A 21,981-nucleotide genomic window follows, 5' to 3' on the forward strand; every position below is an offset into this window, starting at 1 on the left:
TGCTGCCTTGTGGTTAGATCGCAGACTGCTGTGCTAGCAATGAGGGAGGCTCCGTGGCTGTGGGACCCTCCCGGCCAGGTGTGGGTATAATCTCTTGGTGTGCCCGTTTGCTTAACGCACAGTATTGGGGTGGGAATTACCCGATTTTCCAGGTGTTGTGTGTCTCAGTTCCCCTGGCTAGGAAAAGGGATTCCCTTCCCCTTGTGCTTCCCAGGTGAGGCAATGCCTCACCCTGCTTCAGCTCTTGCTGGTCCGGCTGCAGCAGCTGACCAGCACCGATTGTCCATCACTCCCTAGTGAGATGACCCCAGTACCTCAGTTGAAAATGCAGAAATCACCGATCTTCTGTGTCACTTGGGCTCGGAATTGGAGACTGGAGCTGTTCCTATTCGGCCATCTTGCTCTGCCCCCGAGTGGGATTATTAGAATGAAGGTAAACACTGTCTTTAAGAAATCCTACAAAGGATATAGTCTGCCTATGGAATGTCAAAAATTGTACTTCATCAGTTGTTCAAACTTCATGACTTTGCAGCATTCCAATGTTGCAAGGTCAGGTGTTTATTCACTCCTTGTGCAGTCAGCACACACTGATTTTGCCTTTGTGTCAGAATGTGACACTCCATTTGGTTGGGGTCTGTTTTATGCCTTTACATTTATCTTCCTGAGAAGGAACCATATGGCCAGTTTTTCTGTAACCAAATATCAAAAGACACAGGTGGAACAGTTTTATGTCTAAGAATTTCATGAAGAGTGTTTGGAATAATGTAAAAAAATTTTTTCCTTTTCAAATTTTTTTTTTAGTTGACAAATAATAATTGTACATATTTGTGGGGTACATAGTCATTGCATGTTTTGATACATATATAGTGATGAGATTAGGGTAATTGGCAGGAATCACCTTTGAATTCATATGATCCATATTCTCAGGACATCTGTAGCCTGCAGCTGCTAGAATGGCCATCACATTCTTTTCTTTCATGTAGAAGAGAAAGAGCGCCATTGAATTCCCCCTTTGCCTACTGTGAAAGCAAAACTTGCAAGTGACAGGGGAAAGTGCATGAGATAAGGAGAGAGTTGGGACAACTTTTGTAGGGGCATACAGTCTTCTGGGCTTCTGTGGCTTTGGAATCCTGTGCCTGAGAATGTTTGAGAGCCTCTGCTTTCTTAAGGGCTCTCTCTGCTGATATTTAGAAGTGAAGCTCAGATTTCAAGGGTAGAAGGGAAGCGATTCAGAGTGGTTTGTGGCTACTTTTCATGGTTTAGTAGTGCAGCTGTAAGTCATTTCATCAAATCTTGATTTCTTGTTCACTTAACAAAAATAAAATGTAGCTAAAGAGTTTACTAAACCTTTGATAACAATATTATGAATGTGTTTTTATAACTTCCAGATTTAAGGACAATTAAATTTAAGAAAAAAAATCCCCACTCATCACTTTAATCCCTTAGACCCAGGTTAAGGCACCCAGCCTGATAATAACAACAACTTCCTTGTATTTGAAGACAGTATTGACTACAGACAGTACCAAGGAGTCAAAGTCATGGCAGGCTATCTTGGGAGAAATCTCCCTCATGAAGCAAGTTTTCCATTTAAAGATGAAGCATGAAAATCAACATCTATTTTATAGAAAATAGGAAATATTTAATATATATAAATTTATTTGCTTTGGCAATTATTTATTTACAATTGATGATTGATACCAACAATTGAGGTAAAAATATACATGAGGTATAAATATAATATTTAAATGCAATAGCACACTTTATTTCCATTGGCAAGATAACAATGAATAGAATACTGTGGTATTTGACAAACAAGCTTGATGCATCGTTTTTTCTCCTTTTTTTCCCTTTTCCTTTTTTAAAAAAGATGCACCGTGTTGTTATTTAGCAGTGATATGATTACTATGTGCACAAAAACAAAAAAGATAATTCGAAGAGAGGGAGAGTCAGAAATACAATCACATTTGTTTTTATTCTGTTTTAGGGATCTTCTAGGTCCTCGTTTCTGAGTGTGATTTTAGGCCAGCAGCATAGGCATCCCTGAGACTCCTTAGAAATGCAGAATCTCAGGCCCAGCCCAGACTACTTGGAGCAGAGTCTGCAGTTTCACAAGATCCCCAGGCAATTCATGTGCATGTGAAATCTGGACAAGCACCCCTCTGGGCGATACAAAGCCACTCACCCTCGTGTGCCTATCATGTTTTGCAAACACATAGGATCCCATCTCAGGAGCAGGACCAGTGTTTAGCTAGACTAAACTTCACTAGCGATCTTGCTGATGCATATAATTTGGCATATATGGTTAAATTAAAGGTGTTATGGCAGAAGGGACTTTGTTTTGCTCACAAAGCATTGCCCAAAAGGAAAATTATGGATTTGCTGCTACCTTCTTAGGTAGACATGGGAATGAAAAATTTCTAGGTCGTAATTCAAACTGTATGATTTTCCTTACACCATACCAAACTCCTAGAAAGCTTTTTTATTCCTCTCAATACAATAATTGCACATTGCTGATAACAGAAACATTATATAAATGCATATAATACAACAAAACCTGAAAACGCTCATTTGCTTTTCTTTTTTTCTCCAACACTGTTGCTAAATCATATCAATCTCTATTATGAATGACTAAAGAAAATCTCTCTCCCTGAAATCAAACACACAATAAGTTATCTGTCTCTCCATTGCTGTTGAATTACAATAAAAAGCACATTCGATCCATTAGCAGTTGGCTAAAGGGAGTCAATTTGCTTAGTCTGTACAATAATAAATAAGGTTGGGTCAAATGCATAGGTAGCTTGGACTGGCTAGTGAAGAAACACAGAAGAATTAATAAACCCGACTATATTTTCTAAAACTAATCAAAGAACATAGTTTTGGTCTTATGTTAGTTAAAAACCCTGTCTTTCAGACTGTAAAAGGTTAATGAATTACATTTTAAGAGTATCCTACACATAGCAAAATATGAATTCCCTGAAGCTGTAATGATCTAGGGTTTGAACGGAATGGTCACCATCTCCCTTTGTGTGGTGTCTGAAGTTGAATTCAGTGCAATAAGGAAACACCAATTAGCTGTGACCAAATAGGCCACTGGTCAAATAGAACGACATTTAACAACATTATGAAATGTATTTATAAAAACTTGAGACAACACAGGGGCTCCCTTTGGCTGTGAATAAGTAAAGGCTATGATATTCATCTCGACTTGGGGTCTGTAGTGGTGGGCATGGGAGTGAGAGGTATCGTTTCTGTTTCAGTCACTCGCACTGACTCCGGTGGTCCATATCTCATGGAAATTCCATCTTACTGGGCCCAGTGGCAACTCCTCATCTAGCCTTAAATTTGGTAATGACTTTCCACCCTTCACTTTGCTTTAAGGAGGAGTAATTATTCTTTCCCTGCTTTATCCCAGAACTCCACTCTCAGTTTTTGAATAACAGAAACAAAACGACACATAAGTCTCCTTTAATGTTATTTTCCTTTGGTTAACTAATCTTTGGTTAGGCATCAGGGCGTGTTCACACCTTGGTGTTAGCAGCAGGTTCTGCACAGCTTACAGGACAGTGGAGAGATGGGGCCCAGAGCCACTTGGAAAGAACTATGTGAGGAAGGGACTCACTGAGTCAGACAACGTCCTTTTCAAAACACACAATTCTATATAAAATTGGTATTTTACATATATACAGTAAAGATGGAGATATACACACGTATGTACATATGCTATACATATATTTATTTACAGTTAAGTATATACGCTTCTTAGAAGCCTTTAAATAGCAAATTAGGCAATGCACAAGGAATAATCCATTTAATTTTAAGTAATATAGATAAATGTTCTCATTTTAAAATTATATTAGTAGGGATGTAGCCATCTCCAGGAAGGCTAAGAAAGTTCTTGGAAATTCTTGCATCTCCAACATTCCAACTTCTTAACGTTTCCATTTTTAGGCATTAACCACGTCCGTCAGTTCCTCTTTCTCTCGCTTTTTCACGTGCACACACTCTGCCATACGTGTTACTTTAGTTTCCTCTTCCCTGAGTTTGATGTCACACTGGGGAAAACTCAGATTTTAGTTTCTGGGCCCTCAGCAATGAGGGGCTGGAAAGAGTTTCTAATCCTGGCAACTTCTGCTGCACACAGATGTCCAAAGCCTTTGCTGTACCATTCTGGGGAGTGACCTCTGTGGGGAAAGAAATCAGAAAGGAAGTGGGAAAGGTTTTTTTTTCAAATCACAGCAATTAGTCATGGTGGACAGGGCTGCCCTTGGGCCCCGATGACCAGTGCACCTGCAGACAGTTCGGGCTGCTGCGTCAAGGGGCTCAGGACCTCATTCTGCCATCAGGGGCCTTGAAAACGTACTGGCTGCTAAGTATTCATGCTCTCATTTCAGTAGTCATCAGGTGCTTTCAAATGATACCAACCCCTCAGGGTAAAATGAAAAGATTCAGATGAAATCCAGAATTGACTGTGAAAACTCCGTTTTGTCTACCCAGACCAAGAACTGGGTTTAGCACCATGAATGCCTTGAAGGGGTCGGATTTAAGTTATTTTCTTCTCAAAGAACTACCAGAGGGAGCAGCAAAAGGGGGCAGACATAAAGGAAATACACGGTCGGGCACGGTGGCTCATGTCTGTAGTCCCAGCAGTTTGGGAGGCTGAGGTGGACAAATCACCTGAGGTTGGGAGTTCGAGACCAGCCTGGCCAACATGGCGAGGCCCTGTCTCTACAAAAACATAAAAATTAGCTGAGTGTGGTGGTGGGCAGCTGTAGTCCCAGCTACTGGGGAGGCTGAAGAGGGAGGATCACGTGAGCCCAGGAGGTGGAGGCTGCAGTGAGCCCTGATGGTGCCACTGCACTCCAGCCTGGGCGACAGAGCGAGATCCTGTCTCAAAAAGAAACACAAGAGAAGGGAACTCTGATTTACTAAGTACATACTGTGTGTCAGGCTCTGTTGCTGGTGTGCGTTTCATGGGAGAAAGACAGAAATATAAGTGGGCATAAAACAGAAAAAAAAGGCAAAGAGCTGCAGAATTTCAGGAACGGGGGAATGACAGAGGGGAGGCATACGTAGCCACCTAGGAAAGCATGCTAATGGCAATGAGGAAACAAATACCGTGAAATAAGAAATCGAGGTGACATCCCTGCTGCTGGATGTGCTGTACAAGCTGAGACTCCCAAGATCTGAGCCTGCCATTAGGGGAGTCAGCACTTACTTCAGGTCTATCCTGCAGATGTGAGTCAGTCTCGACTTGCCAGAGCCACACGGTTCTATCAAGTACTGCGAGTCCATCACCACTGCTCGCACGCCACCCAGGAGCTGGGTTTCCTCGTGCTCCACAGAGAGGGACACCAGGGTACACATTCCTTTGGGCAAATCAGTCTTCCAGGTCCTGTAGCAAAACAATCCACACATCAGAGTCATGACGGAGGGAGGAAGAAGAACCTGAACACAGAGCTAAGGTTTGTGTTTATATTTTCCTGCCAACAACCTGGGCTCAGATTCCAATGCTAGTGACTTGGATTAAGCTAATGGCTTTCATAAGCTTGTGTAAAGTTTATACAGAGAATTTCAAAGCAAGGATCTCAGTCTGGGACTTTGAGGCCAGAAACGGTCTTGCAGCTTTCAGATCTGCATTTGGAACTCCCAGCTCTGCTCAGCTGTGGAGGCTCCTGCCCGTTCTCGAAGAGGTGGTTTTACAGTTTCGGAATTAGAACTCACCCATTCGATTCATTCAACAGACATCAATTAAGCACCTAGATATGCCAGGCTCTGAGAAGACACCAAGCACATAAAGATAGACACAGTCCAGGAGGAAAAACTGACACTCTAAACAGAATTCTAAAAGCACCGAGGTAAATGCACTGATAAGGTTATGCACGGAGGGCTCTGGGATCACACGGAGCGGGCTGCGGGAGGAATATGGAGAAGGCTTCCTGGAGGAGGGGATGCTCAAGGAGAAGTGAACTGGTATGCTTAGCTTGAAGGAAAGGAAACATATGTGGGCCTGCTTATTGTCTTCATATACTTGAGTGGCTCTTGAGTGGGAGAAGAAGTGAATATGGTTGATTTGACTCCAGAAGGCAGAGATAGAAAGGCACATTTCTGTGCAGGGAGAGAAGCACTGTCTAACAATGTACACTGTTCAGAAATGAAATGGGCTGCCCTGGGAGGCAGTGAGTTCCCTGTTCCTGGAGCTATTCAAGCAGAGGTGGCTACCCCTTGAAAAAAGGTTGTGAATGGGAGTCAGGAGCTATGCGAACATCTGTGTAACAACCTCTAACTTACCTTTCTACCCCAGGGATCTATAATAATAGATCGTTTTATTAGAATTCCCATGATTTACTCCACAAATTCTATTCCCTTACTAAGCTATCTCCTCCATGATTTCACCCTGTCCTCCTACACCAGGAAGAGAAATGGTGATATGTGCTTGACAAGAACTTGGGAATAACCAAGTCCCACACAAATGCTCAGCGACTTCCATGCTGTGACTACTCTTTTCATGAACGACGATGTGATAAATCGTGACGACTGAAAGTTGTAGAGGTTTGTCAGAATAAATGGGAGAATCTCCAGCATCTCTCAGCGGAAGCTCCCAAGGAGCTAGCAACGGGTGTGACATGAGAGACAAATGCGGCAATCCTGAAAGGTGACCAGCCTCATACGTGCTAGACTAGACTGGAAGATGCTCTGAAGACAGGAAGCATCTCGGCCCTGTGCCTCCTCACCACACTTGTCACTTTCCACCTCCTTGTACCCTACACATAAGGAATTCCTGTTGTTAGGAACCAGATCTGGTTCACTGTTAGCCGGTGGAGGACTGCATCTCTTCTCCTTCAGGGCCTCACGGTCCACTCCACTTCTTCAAGTCTTGGATAAAAATCAGTGCAGCGAGACCCCGCCCTGACCATTCTAATGAAAATTCCATCCCTTACTATCTCCCTATCTCATACCTCCCAGGATAAGTAAGCCCATCTCCCTTTCTTATTTTTTATGGCCTTTCCCCAGTGAAATACAAACCCCGAGAGAGCAGGAGAGTGGTTTCCTGCATTCACTTGGCATACCCAGAGCCTATCACAGTGCCTGGCACGTGGTCGTGATGGAACAAAGCACTGATAAATAGCAGGCTGGTGGGGTTGCTGGATGGATGGAAGGAGGGAGGTTCTACACACAGACTCAGGCCCTCAGCCTCCTCTGGAGGGAGGGAGGAGGCTCGCTATGGCATGGCCCCATTCCTATGGCAGCCATCCTGAAACAGCTATTCAGCTTTCCACTTGTGGAGTGAAAGCATGAAGTTTAATTCCACCAGATGACTCATGTCCTAATAACTTTGGTACTATGCCACCCTTATAAACTGCCAGCATTCTCCACCAGGATCCCAAGGAAGCAGAGATAAATACATATATTTGGGGAAAACTGACCTTTAAAAGTCAAGGTTCCAAGGGCCAATTCCAAAGTCATAAAGAGCTCATGTGAAAAGTAACCTTTAGTTTGCCATCAAAACTGGTTTCATAAAGTGTTTTAAATATAGATTTGGGAGTTTCACAATAGGTTCTTTTTACATTGCTGATCTGTGACATGAGACAGAGTTTGCCAAGATTTTCAATAAAAAAGGATATATTGATCTAATTACCTTTTATTCAGGTTCTTTAGTACCCTCGATTTCTGTTCTGGCTGATGCAATGCTGCATCTCTACTGTGCAAACTTTCTATGATTGGTTGAGCATCCCCTTCCAAACTCCGAGAGCAGGGGTCTGGAACTCAACCCTTACCTCAATCAGAAGCAGTATTTCCTTGGCAGACACAGAATCCGCAAGACTTTTCTGGACCTCCAGGGCAGTGCCAAGATTTCTTTGCCTGGTAACTAGCTATGAGCATCTGAAGTTATACAGATGAGTTCTGAAGTCATGCCTACCCCAGCCTTGAGAGTTACACACACTTTCCCAGGGGAGAAAAACAAAATCAGAAGAAAAGCCAGTCAGATCCATGGTTGCATAATTTGGCAGAAAGTGCAACTGGACAAACAGCAGCTTTTCTGGGCCGTCTGCTCTGAGGAAATGAATAATATTTATGGCCTAATCAACTGTGTGCTCCACAAGGAGAGGGGCAATCAGAGAGCCCAGGCAGAGCTGTAGGCTGGGTGAACAGACACAGGAAGTCAGGCATCAACACAGAAAACTCAGATGTCACTGAGGGAAACAAGAGCCGGCTTGGTGTTCCCCATGGAGGCTGGACTTTGGTGGAAGATACCCGGAAGTGCTCACATCTACAGCTCGTGTCCTGCCTTTGGAACAGAACATCATAAACTCTAGAGTCAGGCTCACCTGAGAACCACGAAGTCTCTGGAAGGATGGGGGGCCATGCTGTTCAGCACGTACTGGTAGATCTCTGTTTGCCTGTCTAGAGTCTCCACAACCTTCCACTGCACAAAGTCCTCGTCCCACAGGTGGCGCTCTCTCAGCACACGGTTCAGGACCACTGAAGGGGGCGCTTCCACCTCCACAGAAGCCTTCCACAGCTTCAGCGGGTTCCCGTCGCCCACCTTGGGAAAGACAACGTCAGAAGCTGAAGAGGCTGTCTGGGAAATGGGTCCAACATTTTTTGTTTGGGCTTTTAGTTTTTCTGTCATGCTTTGCTGGGTGTTCAAAAACCATCACTGATTATGTAAATTGAGAGTGATGCTACATACCTCAGGTTTAACGTTTTAGTCCTGAAGCTTAAAAGAATAATAATGATGATAAAAATAATAATCACCAACACACCCGGTGGTTACTGTGTGCCAGGCACTATTCTAAGCCATTTGGTTTTTAAATCAGCCTTCCTCTGACAGTGGTACTCTTACAATGTCCATTTTATAGATGGGAAAGCTGAGGCACAGAGAGGTGTGTGACTTGCCCAACATCATACAGCTAAGGGGTAGAGCCAGGACCGGGATCCAGCTGTCTGGCTCCATGGTTTACTCTCTGATTATACACAACAGATCTCTGGACTGAGTCTTTGAATGGTTCATGTGCCTTAACTGTCCATGTGTGTGCCCAGCCCTGTGGACACAGCAGCTGTTTTCAATGCAAAAACAAATGTCTGATTGTTAGCTGTGGCTTTCTGGGGTGATCTTTTTCCATCCTCTGAGATTACCTTTTTGAAAGCAAGATCTGTATTGTCTGTGCTGGAGCACGTGACCCATCCCTTGAACTTCTCCTTGGCTTCTTTCTGGAGGCCCTGGATGAGATGATTCAGGTAAGTGTGGAAAGTTGCCCCACTCTCCTCCAGCTGCGTCCCCAATTCTTCCAGGGTTGGCACGTGGATCTCAGCCTCCACATATGAGTTACGAGACTGGGCCACCAACTCGTGTGGAACCTAGACCAACGGATGCACGAAAGGGCAACACACTGAGCCAAAGAAATGCTGAGACTCAGAAAGCAAAGCCGTTTCACCCACAACCCGGCTCTGAGCCATGGGCCGAGGGCCACACGGCCGGAGATGTTTTTCTAAGATCACTGCCAAGGACGGGAGGGGCCTTCCTAAAGTCAGGAAATACAAATATGTTTCTGAGGCTGTATTTATTATTCAAAACATTGCAATGACTTCCCCTTTATTCTTTCCATTTCCCTTTTATTTTACCTTTAATGTCTTTTTATTCAGTTTGGCAAAATGTGGGCTCAGACAACTTTACCCACCGTGAATAAGACTTAAAACAGATAGACTTGTGAAGGGAAACATCAAACAGGACTTGGGAATAGCTTTACTTTTTCAGCACACTTTTCCCATTGACAAATGCCAATTCTATCACAAAAGTATGCCACAAGTCTGGTTCACTTACTTCTTTTACCTATCTGTGGCTGTATTCATAAGCTGTCATCGGTTCTTAGCAACAAAGATCCCTCAGTATTACACACACACTCACAGATGTTTAACCTAATCAAGTCCCAAGGTAAAATCAAATAGAACATAATTGGCTGACTGGCCTTGGACCTGACAATGGCAGGTGATGCAACTGTTTGCATGAAAACCATCAGGTCTTCATACCATGGGTATGAGTTCTTGATCAAAGCCTCAATTGTAGAGCTAGCTCCTCAGCTTTCTTGGAAGCACACACCAGAGCTATAGCATATACTACTGTCATTATAACATCAGGAACAAACAGATAGAAACCATAAATGTAGCAACAATCCCAAGTGTCTTATCTAGTTCCAAAAGCGACTAGGGAGGTGGAGGTTCGAGCCTTTTGCTCACCTCAAAAAGTCTGTCGCATTCCATGATCATGTGCGCGAGCCCCTGAGCTGCTGCCAGATTCTCGTTGAGGTCCTTTTGATCTGGCTTCCCGGTGGCATATTTCTTCTGTATGACTCTGTAATTGAATATGAGTGTGCTAAGCAGATCCCACACCAAATAGCTTGTCACAATACCAAACTCATCCCTTTTGTTTTCTGTTTATACCCAGATGCTATCCAGATCCCAGGCTTTTGTGTTTCCAAATAAAAACAATGATCACATATCTTAGATATTCGGAATCAGGCTAACAGTCTGACAGTTCACAAGGAAAAATCTTGGAAAACTAAAAGGGCAGGAAGAACAGCGGGGGATGAAATTAATCTATTTTCCAAAGTTTGAAGCCCCTTAACTGCAAGCTCCTGTGCTTTGGTCTTAAATATAGCCTTCTAAAGATTGTAAAATACTACTTTGTGTATATTTTTCTCCTCACTCACACAGACAACACAAAACTCAAGCTTTCTGGATCACAACTGGCATTCTTCAATGCTAGCTCAATAATTCTATGAATCTGAGGCCCGTGAATTAGGGTGCCTCACAAGAGTTTCTGATTATGAAAAGAGTGTTGACAAATCCTGAAGTTGAAATGTAGCATGGAGACCTGTTTTATCTATCTATAATCTATTATCTATCTCTCTCTATTATGTACCTATCAATCCTCTCTTTATCATCTATCATCTATTTATCATCTATCTATATAGCTGTCATCTATGTATCATCTATCTATCAATCTATCATCGATCTATCTACCCACCTATCTATAATCTGTCTCTCTATCAATATATCCATTCATATCTATCTATCCATTTATCCATCCATCCATCCATCCATCCATCGTCTTATAAACTGTGGGAATGCCTGCTTTGGGATTACTGTTGTTACTGAGAAAAAAACCCACCGTGGAGAGCTTTCTTTCTTCAGTAAATTAAGATGAAAAAGGGAGGGGGCCAGACACACTGCCAGGTTCATGGGCGTCATCTGATTCTCTTCCACCAAGTTGACGACGTCATTCAGGAAACACAAGAGCGTCTGCAGGACCTCCCTGTTCTCATCGGCCAGTAGCAGGATGGCAGCCTGCACAGCCTGCAGCCGCTGCTCTTTGGAGACATCTGAGGAAAAGTGGATGCCAGGTCATTGGAGGAGCAGACACAGAAAGAGCCAGCTGGGAGGCATTGTGTAAGCTCCACCTTCCTGGTGCGAACATGCACCCAGAGTCATAACCAACAACAATAACCAAAACAGCAGGAAAGGCACAAAGAAGTCAGTAATTGCTGAGGCCTTGCAGCTCATGGGAGGCAGAGCTGAGTCCCAACCCTTGCAACTGAACTCTGGATCCCGCAGTCTCAATGGCCAAGCAGGGTTTAGAAAGGGGCACCACCATCCTGGCTTTCTGTATTCTGAGCAATCAACCCACTCACCTGCTTTCAGAAGGCTTCTGGGTGAAGTTGGTGATTAGGACTCTGTCAACCTGGCATCCCTCTTGCCCATCCTCCCTGACAAACAGTTTGGGAAGCCCCTTTCAGGATGCCCAGGGCTCCGTGGGACATGGTTTGAAAACCACTGGGTTAGGGAACAGTAGCCTTGCCTTGCCTTTCTCCACCCCTGCCAGCCAGGCCGTGATGCCAGTGCCGCACAATTCACCGGGAGTGGTGTTGAGCTGCTGGGACCTCTGACCTCATTCTTAGAGGGCCAGCTTCTCGAAGGGAAGCCTGTACATCTTCCTTTTTCCTACAAATCTCCCAGGGCTTGCTTTGCAGGATGCCTGCTATTGACTTCATGTGGAGACCCAGCCTCACCTGTTCCATAATCTTGGGGTTTATGGAAATGGAGGCTGTGCTTGGAGAAGAAAAACCAGGCTGCCTAAGGTTATGGGGGATGTCTGGCCCTTCTCAGTCCCATCACCCTTGAGGGTGGTCCTCATGGTGGCGGTTGCTGGTTATGCAGGCTTACCAGGGAATTGGTTCCAACAATATGAGGTGAACGAAGTGGAAAACCACACCAAATGAGTGATAGGTGCTGCCTTTTGCTGCTCCCACCCGTGGCTGTGTTTATTTAGTGATCAGTTTAGTCTTCTCACCATGAAAGACATTGTCGTAAGCTTGCTTCTGTCGACACTGTTGTCTTTCTTAAAACGCCATGTTCTGGTACAGGGGCCTCCACACTAGGGTGTCTGCACTCTCAAGGGGTGGGGAGGTGTGCTCCTGACAGTCTCTTGAGATGTGAGAAGAAATCATCAGCACTCTCACGTGTGCTTATCTTTTCTCTTACCCATTAAAAATACTGATCAGGGCTGCTTTATAATGTGCATAGTACATTATGGTATATCCAGTATATTTATATTACTCAACATAAATACACATTCAGATATTTGCTACTGGCAGGAGCGCATGATAAAAACAAACTCGGAGCTGGCTGTTCTAGAAGGGCTAAGGTGTGACCTTCTGTGGGGGTCCTGGCTGGCCCCAGGCTTTGTGGTCCTAGGGGGCTATGGATGCTGGATTCGCCTGCATTCCCATGCCAGAGGCGTGATGTCACATCCCAGGGCTGACCACACTCTGGCCCTGATTAGCAAATCCAAGTTCCTGGAAAAGCCTGAGCATGCCTTCAGCGGTCTGAAACCTGTCCCCACTCCTCCCAGCATGTCCATTGTGTACTGGCACAAGATATACCTGGGGTTCAACAGAGAAGAGCCATTTTGTTAAAATTATAGCAAACCCATTTTCTTACTGTCGCTTGGAGTGGAGCAGAAACAGATGGTACTAATGATCTCAAGCTTGGGAAAGGTGTTACAAATTCTGCTTGAGCCGCTGAATTGTTTTAAATATGCTGCTCTAGGTAAGGTGTCCAGTGTGTATACATTGTTTAACTTTAGATTACTAAGCTTCTTTTCCATGCCAACGTTGATTTCCCAGCCATCATTTTTGAAGAGTCACCTGTCATCTCTATATGCTGTCTCAGTTTCCTTCCTATTCACTTGTTCTTTTATCCCTCCGAAAATACTTCCTGTCCATTATTATTATTTACTAAAAATGCTTGAAATACCTAAATTCAGCATTTGTTTTGGATCCTATGCTCTTTTAGCTTTCTGTTACATACCACGCTGCTGAGGGTCCTGCCCCTTTCCTGGTTCTAAGGGGATGATTCTAGGTTTGAATTTTTAAGTGTGGATAATTTGCAATCATATGGGAGATCCTGGCACCTCAAATTCAGAATCCTGTGGATTCTGAATCCTTCTCCTGTCCAATTTCCACATTCTTTCAATCATGAGGCCTTAAAGCCTTATGGTTGTCTTTGACTCCTCCATCCTTCTCCCTCCTCCAGATGGGTAGGACTCAAATATTTTCATTACCCATCGAACACTCCAATGTCAGTCATCATTTGACAAAATTCCAAGAAGTGGCATAGCTGAAAACAGAACTTCTCTGGAGGACTGGAGGAGGAACCGTTCCTCTCTGCCACAGTAGTAGTTTGGAAACTTTGACTCTAGGGTCTATGCATGGAATGTCTTCTCTTCAGTCTCACTGCTGGAAGTCCCTGCAGATAATTCAGAACCTTGATTAGTATGCTGACTCCCTGAGCCTCCATGCTCGTCCAGTTCAGTGTCTCTTGTACATCACTTCCAGATTCCTGGGTCAATGACACGGTGCTGATGGACTTTCTCCCTGCGGCAGATACCAGGCTGGCCACTGACTCAACTCAATACCCATTCTTCCCTTCTTCCTCATTAAGAAAGCACATATTCTGCTCAGGTGTGAGCTGCAATATACTCAGGGAAATGGGTCCCTCCCGCAGACCCAAACCTGCCCTAAACCAAAACTGGTAACCTAGGTCTTCTTTTCAGTGTTTGGTTTCAGAAGTAAACCACTTCTACCTGAGGGGACCAAGAAAAATGCTAAGAGCTTCTGTAAGATGTATGTCCTTGATAAAAAGAGATACATGGCCAAGGAGAAGTGCAGTAACTCTCTTCTTGCCTTGGAATGTGATTTTGTGAAGATGTGATAATTATAAGTTGTGACAATTATACTGTGACCTTAAAGGGAAAGTCAAGAGAGGCTGACTTTAGCCCTGGCATCACTGAGCTGCGGGATATCCAACTCTGGAATTATGGGAGATAATAAAATGTACTTATTGTTTAAACGACTGTTCGTTGGATATTTGGTTCCGTCTTTACAGCTGAGAACATTGTAAGTGTAAAGTAATACGAATTACTTTCTTTTTTATTCTTAAAGTTTGGAATGTCTAGAAAATAAATCCCTCAACAACACCCGACGGTTCCCCAATGCTTAATGAATCAAGCATACACTCCCTGCCCTAATATTCAATGTCCTTCCTTTATGGCCCCAGTGTTGTTTTCAGTGTCATTTGGTGTCACTCTGTACGTTTGCCATACATGCAAGCCAGATGAATACCCTGGGCTCTCCTGACATCAGTTTATGCTATCTGCAGAGCAGGTACCCAAAACGTGTTCCTCACATATCTCAGCCTTCAGTTGGCACTTCCTCCGTGAAGCCCTCATTCTGCATCTCTCTCTCCTTGGACTCTTCTGTAACCTTTCTATGGAACTTCTCCAACTTTGTAGTGTTGGCGTTATTTATGTTCATGCCTCATCTCCCTTATTGTAAGATCCTTAAGATCAGAGAGTGAGTCTCATCCATCCATATGCTCTGCCATGCTCAGCACGGTGCCCGGTACAGAAGCCACACTCTGTAAATGTTTGCTTCGCTAAAATAAAGCCTGCTTTGATCTGGCTTCTTGCTTGTGACTCAGAAAGGGCCAAAGACATTTATTTCTTTCAAGTAATGTGGCTTTAGCCTTAGACTAGTGTCAGCTTTAACCCAAGAACTGATTAAATGTAAAGACTCGTATCTGATACTTCCAAACCATAAGGGAGGCTTCATTGAAAAATGCAGTTCAACCTCTCACAGCAACAACATCAAGAACTCCCTGTTTGGGCTCTAGCAATTTGTATCATTAATTTAACTTAACCTACTTACTTTGAAAAACTAATGTTTACTTAGTGGGTTGCCACCTTAATCTGTTTTCACAAGTGGTTCTGATTATAATCCTTCCTGAATTTGCAGTATCATGGACTTCTTAAACACATTTTATACAGAATTCTCTATAGCACGGATATTCTTCAGATTGGATCAAGTCCATGTCAAGGTCCATTTCAGGCACATTTTGCTGAAAACTCAAAGCTCAAAGTCCATGGGCCAAATGGCTTTTTTTCCCCCATAAATTGGGATCTGGACCATCAAAATAATTCATAATGTTAACATTGTCATATCTAGCAAAGAATCACGTGTTTAATTTCCTTCTTTTTTTTTTTCTTAGAGTTTTGCTCTGTCACCCAAGCTGGAGTACAGTGGCCCGATCTCCACTCACTGCAACCTCCTCCTCCTGGGTTCAAGCAATTCTCCTGCCTCAGCCTCCCAAATAGCTGGGATTTCAGGCACTGGCCACCATGCCTAGCTAATTTTTGTATCTTTTAGTAGAGATGTAGTTTCACCATGTTGGCCAGGCTGGTCTTGAACTCCTGACCTCAGACAATCCAACCACCTCGGCCTCCCAAAGTGCTGGGATTACAGGTGTAAGCCACCATGCCCAGCCCACGTGTTTATTTCTAATAACCCTATTGCAACTACTTATAGCAGGATATGCTTCTTAATCAACAATTGTTATTTTCAGGGATTATTTTAATTATACAGGCTTTGCTGACAACATCATTAAAAAAAATTCCAAGTGAAAATACAAATAAGTTCATTTAAGCTTAATGAAAAGTTTGCTTACTTTTCACCAATGAAGGTGCAATGTACTAAAATACATTTGTTTTTACTTCCTGTCATTTTAATTCATGTCACTTTGAATTTCCTATATCCCAAAGAAATGCTTACTTTTAAAAAAATTAAAGAAGTTGTAATAAATACCTATATATAAAACAACTTCTATTGTGTCACTTTTCATTTTAAATTTTGTAAATGTATTGGAAGTTTGTTTTAGATCGTACATAAAACTCTTTGGAGAAGGAATATTTTGATGTCAAAAAGATATTTTCAAATGCATAAAAAAATTTCCATATCAAACTTTGAGCAAAAGTTACTTCTGCAGAGGAGCGCAGGATTACATTCCTCTTTATGGATGGATGTGTTATTCGTATAATTAAAACTCAATCTATAGGGAATTATTTTCGTTACAGTGGAAGGATGCCCACGAGAACACCAATCTCATTATTTCCACTTACACTGATAGATGTGGAGGAAGGTCTCGCTGAGCTTGTTGGTGAAAAGGGGCTCAGGGAGGTCCCGGAAGAACTGTTTCACCATATCCGCCACGTCATAAGCAGACTGGTCTTCATAGTTGACGTTCTCAGGGAAGTTCTCATTCATTTGGCGTAGGGCATGGATTCGAGACTTCACTCCTGACTTGCGAAAAAGACCCACCTGAAACGAAGCCATAGGGGTGTGTTAGCCAGGCCACACTTGGTTGTGAGGAGGAGGAGGAAGCATGGGATGGGAACTGGATAAGCTGGAATTGCCTCCCAATTACTACATGCTGAACTGTTAGTATAGCTACTTTAGGCAGTAGCCGAACACTGTCTTCCTCGCCTATGAAATGAAGATGAGAATAAAACCCCACTGCACAGGATTACTGTGGAGAGTAAGTGAGGAAATAGATGTGCATGTGCTTTGTGACCTATTACATCTTATCACACTGCAGATGTTATTATTATTTTATTCATTTATTCAACAAGTAGTGATTAAGTAACCACTGTGAATCAGGCATGCTTACAGTTCCTAGGTGTCATTAGTGAGCACAGCAGATAAAATTCCCTGCCCTCTAGGGTTTACATTGCCACGGGGGTTTTGAGAAAGTTTGGTCAATGGGAGGTTTGGTGAAAACTATGTGGGTGGTAGATGAAAGAATCCCAGATAAACAGTCATATCCAGTGCTCCTGCAGGGGAGAGTTTTATGGGGAATATGTTCGTGAAACAGAATAATATCAGTACATATTTTGATTTAAGGGATTTATTTACTTTTTCTTCTTTGGAATTCTTGGCATTACTTTTCTACCTGTTTGTTTTTATGCTATAAGCTATGGCTCTAGTGAGAATGATTCCTGCGTGGCTTTTTGTTCAAACCTCAAGATAATGTCATATCATGCCTTTTTCATCTTAGAGCCCAGACTCCTCCCTTACTTGATAAATAAATGGAACATTAAGGCATCAAGGACAGAGTGGCCCTAATGAGAATGACTGATGCAGAGCAGAGCCCGGCAAGAATGAAGACCCTGCAATGGTTGGGCAGGTTAAGCTCTAGCCCCTTTAGAGGAACTTCCTGTGCTGGACTTAGCCTCCATCCAAAAAGGAACTGAACTTTTCCGCACGCCCTAGCTTATAGGGAAAGAACATGTCTGCTATCTTTTAAATACCTATAGGGAGTTGATTCGCTTCAACCCTCAATTTCCACAGCTCTCATTCCCCAGTGGCTCAAGGGTTGGCCCACTTCTGCAAAGCAAGGTAGAACCTTCCTGAGTTGCTGGTCAGGTAGACAGTGGACACTACTGTCAGTCACTGATCTGCCTCCCTATACCTGCAGGAATGTCTAATATAGGCCATCTTACTGATCACTCTGTGTGCCAGGCCGGCCTCCACCCAAGTTTGGGTATCTGACAAAGGCTTTCCTGATTGCTGCAACAAATGGAGAGGAGCCCTTATTTTTTTTAAACTGTGGTAACAGCAAGGGAAGGATTCCAAGCCATTAGAGCATACTCAGGTTTTTGTATATGTCAGCTGAATGGATCACAGGGGAAACTATACACTGCTACTTTTGTGGCCATAAAACAGAATTCTTAGTAATATTTCTTTGCATTCCAAGGCTTATTGCTCTAATGCCACACATCAGGATATTCAGCCTGATAATATCATCACTTAAAATATGAATTACTTTCTTTTTTATTCTTAAAGTTTGGAATGTCTAGAAAATGCCCAATTTTGCCATACTTAGATGACTCGCCACAAAGAATCTAGACAATATTTATCTTCCTTCAACTGGCAATGACTCCAAATTTCATCAAAGGGCATGGAAAGAAAGCATGTACTGTCAAAAGAGAAAAAAATTCAAGATGTCAGGTGAGTGATTATTGGGGTGAGATCCATCTCTGACTTGTTTACTTCTTCTGCTTTTCTGATTTTGGAAGGAGGCCCAGGACTGTGCACACCACAGGGCTGGCTGTGCTGCACGAGAGTTCTCAGAATCGAGATGCCCTGAAGGTAAATACTTCAGTGTGACTCACAAATATTTATCCTCATAGAGCAGGTATTATTCCATTTGAGAAGAATTCCTATTTTTTAACAGCAGAGAAATATTGATCAGGATCTATAAAAAGAAGAAAGCAGACAGTGTTTCTGTTTAAACTGTCGGGCACGTTCCTCTTTTGTCCACCATGTCTTGCGGGCTGTTTCTGGGCACACACTCTTGTGCGTGCACACACACATCCCAGAGATGCTATCTTTGTATTGTTCGGTTTCCAAGTTTCTTTCTCGTTTCAGCAAATATTGTTATTTTAATTATTTTAGACATGTCTGGAGCTCTCCAGCTGTGGGCTCTGAACTGCTTCTTCTGACTGAGATCTTAGGATGTCCAGAGGGTTGTCAGGGATTTGTTTGTGCTGCCTCAAATTCTGACAATAACCTTCCTGCCCTGCCCTTGTCTTCTAGGGCACATGGGAAATATAGACATATGTATATATTTTGGTTTCTGTGGATTTTTGTTGGAAGTACAGCAGGAAAATTTTCTTTCGGAAACCTAATAAAGAAAAGGTGGTCTCAAATCAGATTCCAGTTGTAGTAGCTGAAGATGGCAAAAGGGAAAGATGGAAAGAATCTCTCTTCAAAGCTAATGATGAACTGATGATGAACTGATGATTGAGCTAACCCCGGAACTGTTCTATTTCCTGACTTTTTTTTTAGACGGAGTCTGGCTCTGATACCCAGGCTGGAGTGCGGTGGCACATTTAAGTGATTCTCTGCCTCAGTCTGCTAAGTAGCTGGGATTACAGGTGCCCGCCATTACACCCAGCTAATTTTTGTATATTTTAGTAGAGACAGGGTTTCACCACGTTGGCCAGGCTGGTCTCGAACTCCTGACCTCAAGTGATTCACCCACCTCGGCCTCCCAAAGTGCTGGCATTACAGGTGTGAGCCACCATGCCTGGCCTATTTCCTGACTTTTCATTTGTGTTTTGTGAGACCATGAATTTCCTGTCATTTAAGCCATTTTGGGATGGGGCTTCTAGTGGTCACTGTGCAAAGCCACTGGGCACAGTGAGTAGAAGATGGTCTTTCTAAAGCATAGAGAGATCCTGAGACCAGAGGAACAGCTTCCCGTCTCCATCCTCACAGAAAAACAGTGACGGCAATGAGTGGTTTCCAATAATCATTTCTTCTTCAGAAAGTTTTGGCCGAGCACAGCGGCTCACGCCTGTAATCCCAGCACTTTGGGAGGCTGAGGTGGTTGGATTGTCTGAGGTCAGGAGTTTGAGACCAGCCTGGCCAACATGACGAAACCCCGTCTCTACTAAAAATATAAACATTAGCTGGGTGTGGTGGTGGGTGCCTGTAATCCAAGCTACTCAGGAGGCTGAGGTGGGAGAATCTCCTGAACCTGGGAGGCAGAGGTTGCAGTGAGCTGAGATTGCACCACTGTGCTCCAGCCTGGCAATAGAGCCAGACTCCGGCAATAAGAGCCAGACGTCGGCATCCAAAAAAAAAAAAAAAAAAAAAAAAAGTTTCCCAAAGCAAGGATTTGATCTGAATTTTTTCACAAGAGATAGTTTTCGCCATAAAAAATGGAGAACCAAAGAAATTTTTTTTTTTTTTTTTTTTTTTTTTTTTGAGACAGAGTCTTACTCTGTCTACCAGGGCTGGAGTGCAGTGGCAGGATCTCAGCTCACCACAACCTCTATCTTCTGGGTTCAAGTGATTCTCCTGCCACAGCCTCCCAAGTAGCTAGGATTATAGGTGTGCACCACACCCAGCTATTTTTTTTTTTTTTTGAGACGAAGTCTCGCTCTTGTCCCCAAGGCTGCAGTGCAATGGCGTGATCTCAGCTTACTGCAACCTTTGCTTCCCGGGTTCAAGCAATTCTGCCTCAGTCCCCTGAGTAGCTGGGATTACAGGCACCCACCACCACGCCTGGCTAATTTTTGTATTTTTAGTAGAGACAGAGTTTTACCATGTTGGCCAGGCTGGTCTAGAACTCTTGACCTCAGGTGATTTACCCGCCTCGGCCTCCCAAAGTACTGGGATTACAGGTGTGAGCCGCCACGTCTAGCCTACTTTTTGTATTTTTTTTAGCAGAGATGGTGTTTCACCATGTTGGCCAGGCTTGTCTCAAACTCCTGACCTCAGGTGATCTGCCCGCCTCAGCCTCCCGAAATGTTGGGATTATAAGTGCGAGCCACCATGCCTTCCCTGTTGCTCATCCTTCTGACCACAGTGGGTGGGCAGGCAACAGCCCCAGCTCCCTCAGCTTCATTATGAGGAAGATCCCAGGAGGGCATAATGTTTTTCCTTCACTTTTGTGTCTGTCACCCATAGGCAGGCAGCCTGGGCTGTCACACAGAGTCTCACACACTTAGTTTAACGCTCTGCTGTCTTGGTTTTGAAATTCTCAATGATTTATGAACAAGCGATCCCACATTTTCTCTTTTCACTGGTCCCACAAATGGCATAACAGGTCCTGCTGTCATCTACTGTTAAAGCTCAGCCCAGCCACCCTCTTGAGAAAGGGGAGAGTGGCCTTCAGCAATGCAGAGTTCATTGTATAAGCATCTCTCCTGTATGTGATCTCTTGCTCCTTTTGAAGATAAAAGGGGAGTGATGAGTGTCCCCTTGGTCTAGTTTTCCTGTCCTCTCTCTTTTGTCTTTCACCTAAAGACCGAGCTATGAAAAAGCAAGGACTCAGCTGGGCACGGTGGCTCACGCCTGTAATCCCAGCACTTAGTGGGGGCCTAGGCGGGTGGATCACCTGAGGTCAGGAGTTCGAGACCAGCCTGGCCAATATGGTGAAACCCTATCTCTATTAAAAATACAAAAATTAGTTGGGTATGGCGGTGCGTGCCTGTAAATCCCAGATACTAGGGAGGCTGAGGCAGGAGAATCACTTGAACCCGGGAGGTGGAGTTGCAGTGAGCTGAGATCGTGCTACTGCACTCCAGCCTGGGTGCCAGAGCAAGACTCTATCTCAAAAAAGAAAAAAAAAAAAAAAGTGAGGACTCAAGGGTAATTTCACTGGATAGCCCCAGAGCATTGCTTACTTTATCTGAGGCAGGCAACAGGCAAAGTGACAAACAGGCAGTGGGGCCAGGGACACTTGTACTGAGTACCAAGTCTTCCCAGCATGATTAGGCTTTTAAAACTTACTGCTCTATTAGGAGGAGAGGCTGAGCATGAGTGGTGCATTAGAATTCAAATTCCATCTGAATAATATTAAATCTCCCTCTTGGCATCCTGTTTATGCTAATCTTTTTTGGGACTTAATGATGTTTATCAGGACTTCCATTTCCTCTTCTTTAGAAATGTGCTCCGCTAATGAAGGAAGGTTGGTTTTCTTCAGAAAGAGAAAGATTCGTAAGAAGAGTATGCGGCAGATTCTTATTTTGAGCATTGCAGGTTCAGCCTCTCACTGCAGTGACTTCCTATTCATCAG

General features: G+C 43.7%; 1 protein-coding gene across 7 annotated transcripts in view; it reads right to left on the bottom strand.

Annotated features, from left to right (window-relative positions):
• Positions 1 to 1,634: 1,634 nt before the first annotated feature.
• The window catches only part of STARD13 (StAR related lipid transfer domain containing 13), a 570,036-nt gene continuing 549,689 nt past the window's right edge, over positions 1,635 to 21,981 (bottom strand). For 6 of the 7 annotated variants that reach the window (XM_017863117.1, XM_017863115.1, XM_017863119.1 and 3 more), the window contains 7 exons: positions 16,514 to 16,712; positions 11,171 to 11,381; positions 10,237 to 10,351; positions 9,139 to 9,360; positions 8,328 to 8,545; positions 5,216 to 5,392; positions 1,635 to 4,181 (listed from right to left, as the gene is read on the bottom strand). In XM_017863117.1, coding sequence (XP_017718606.1) covers positions 4,064 to 4,181; positions 5,216 to 5,392; positions 8,328 to 8,545; positions 9,139 to 9,360; positions 10,237 to 10,351; positions 11,171 to 11,381; positions 16,514 to 16,712 — 1,260 coding nt within the window. In that variant the 3' untranslated portion in view covers positions 1,635 to 4,063. Of the gene's footprint in view, positions 4,182 to 5,215; positions 5,393 to 8,327; positions 8,546 to 9,138; positions 9,361 to 10,236; positions 10,352 to 11,170; positions 11,382 to 16,499; positions 16,713 to 21,981 lie in introns of those variants that run through there. The other variant, XM_017863120.1, reaches the window with a different exon arrangement.

The sequence above is a fragment of the Rhinopithecus bieti genome, unplaced genomic scaffold (genome assembly GCF_001698545.2).
Source record: "Rhinopithecus bieti isolate Rb0 unplaced genomic scaffold, ASM169854v2 scaffold_65226, whole genome shotgun sequence".
Lineage (NCBI taxonomy): Eukaryota > Metazoa > Chordata > Mammalia > Primates > Cercopithecidae > Rhinopithecus > Rhinopithecus bieti.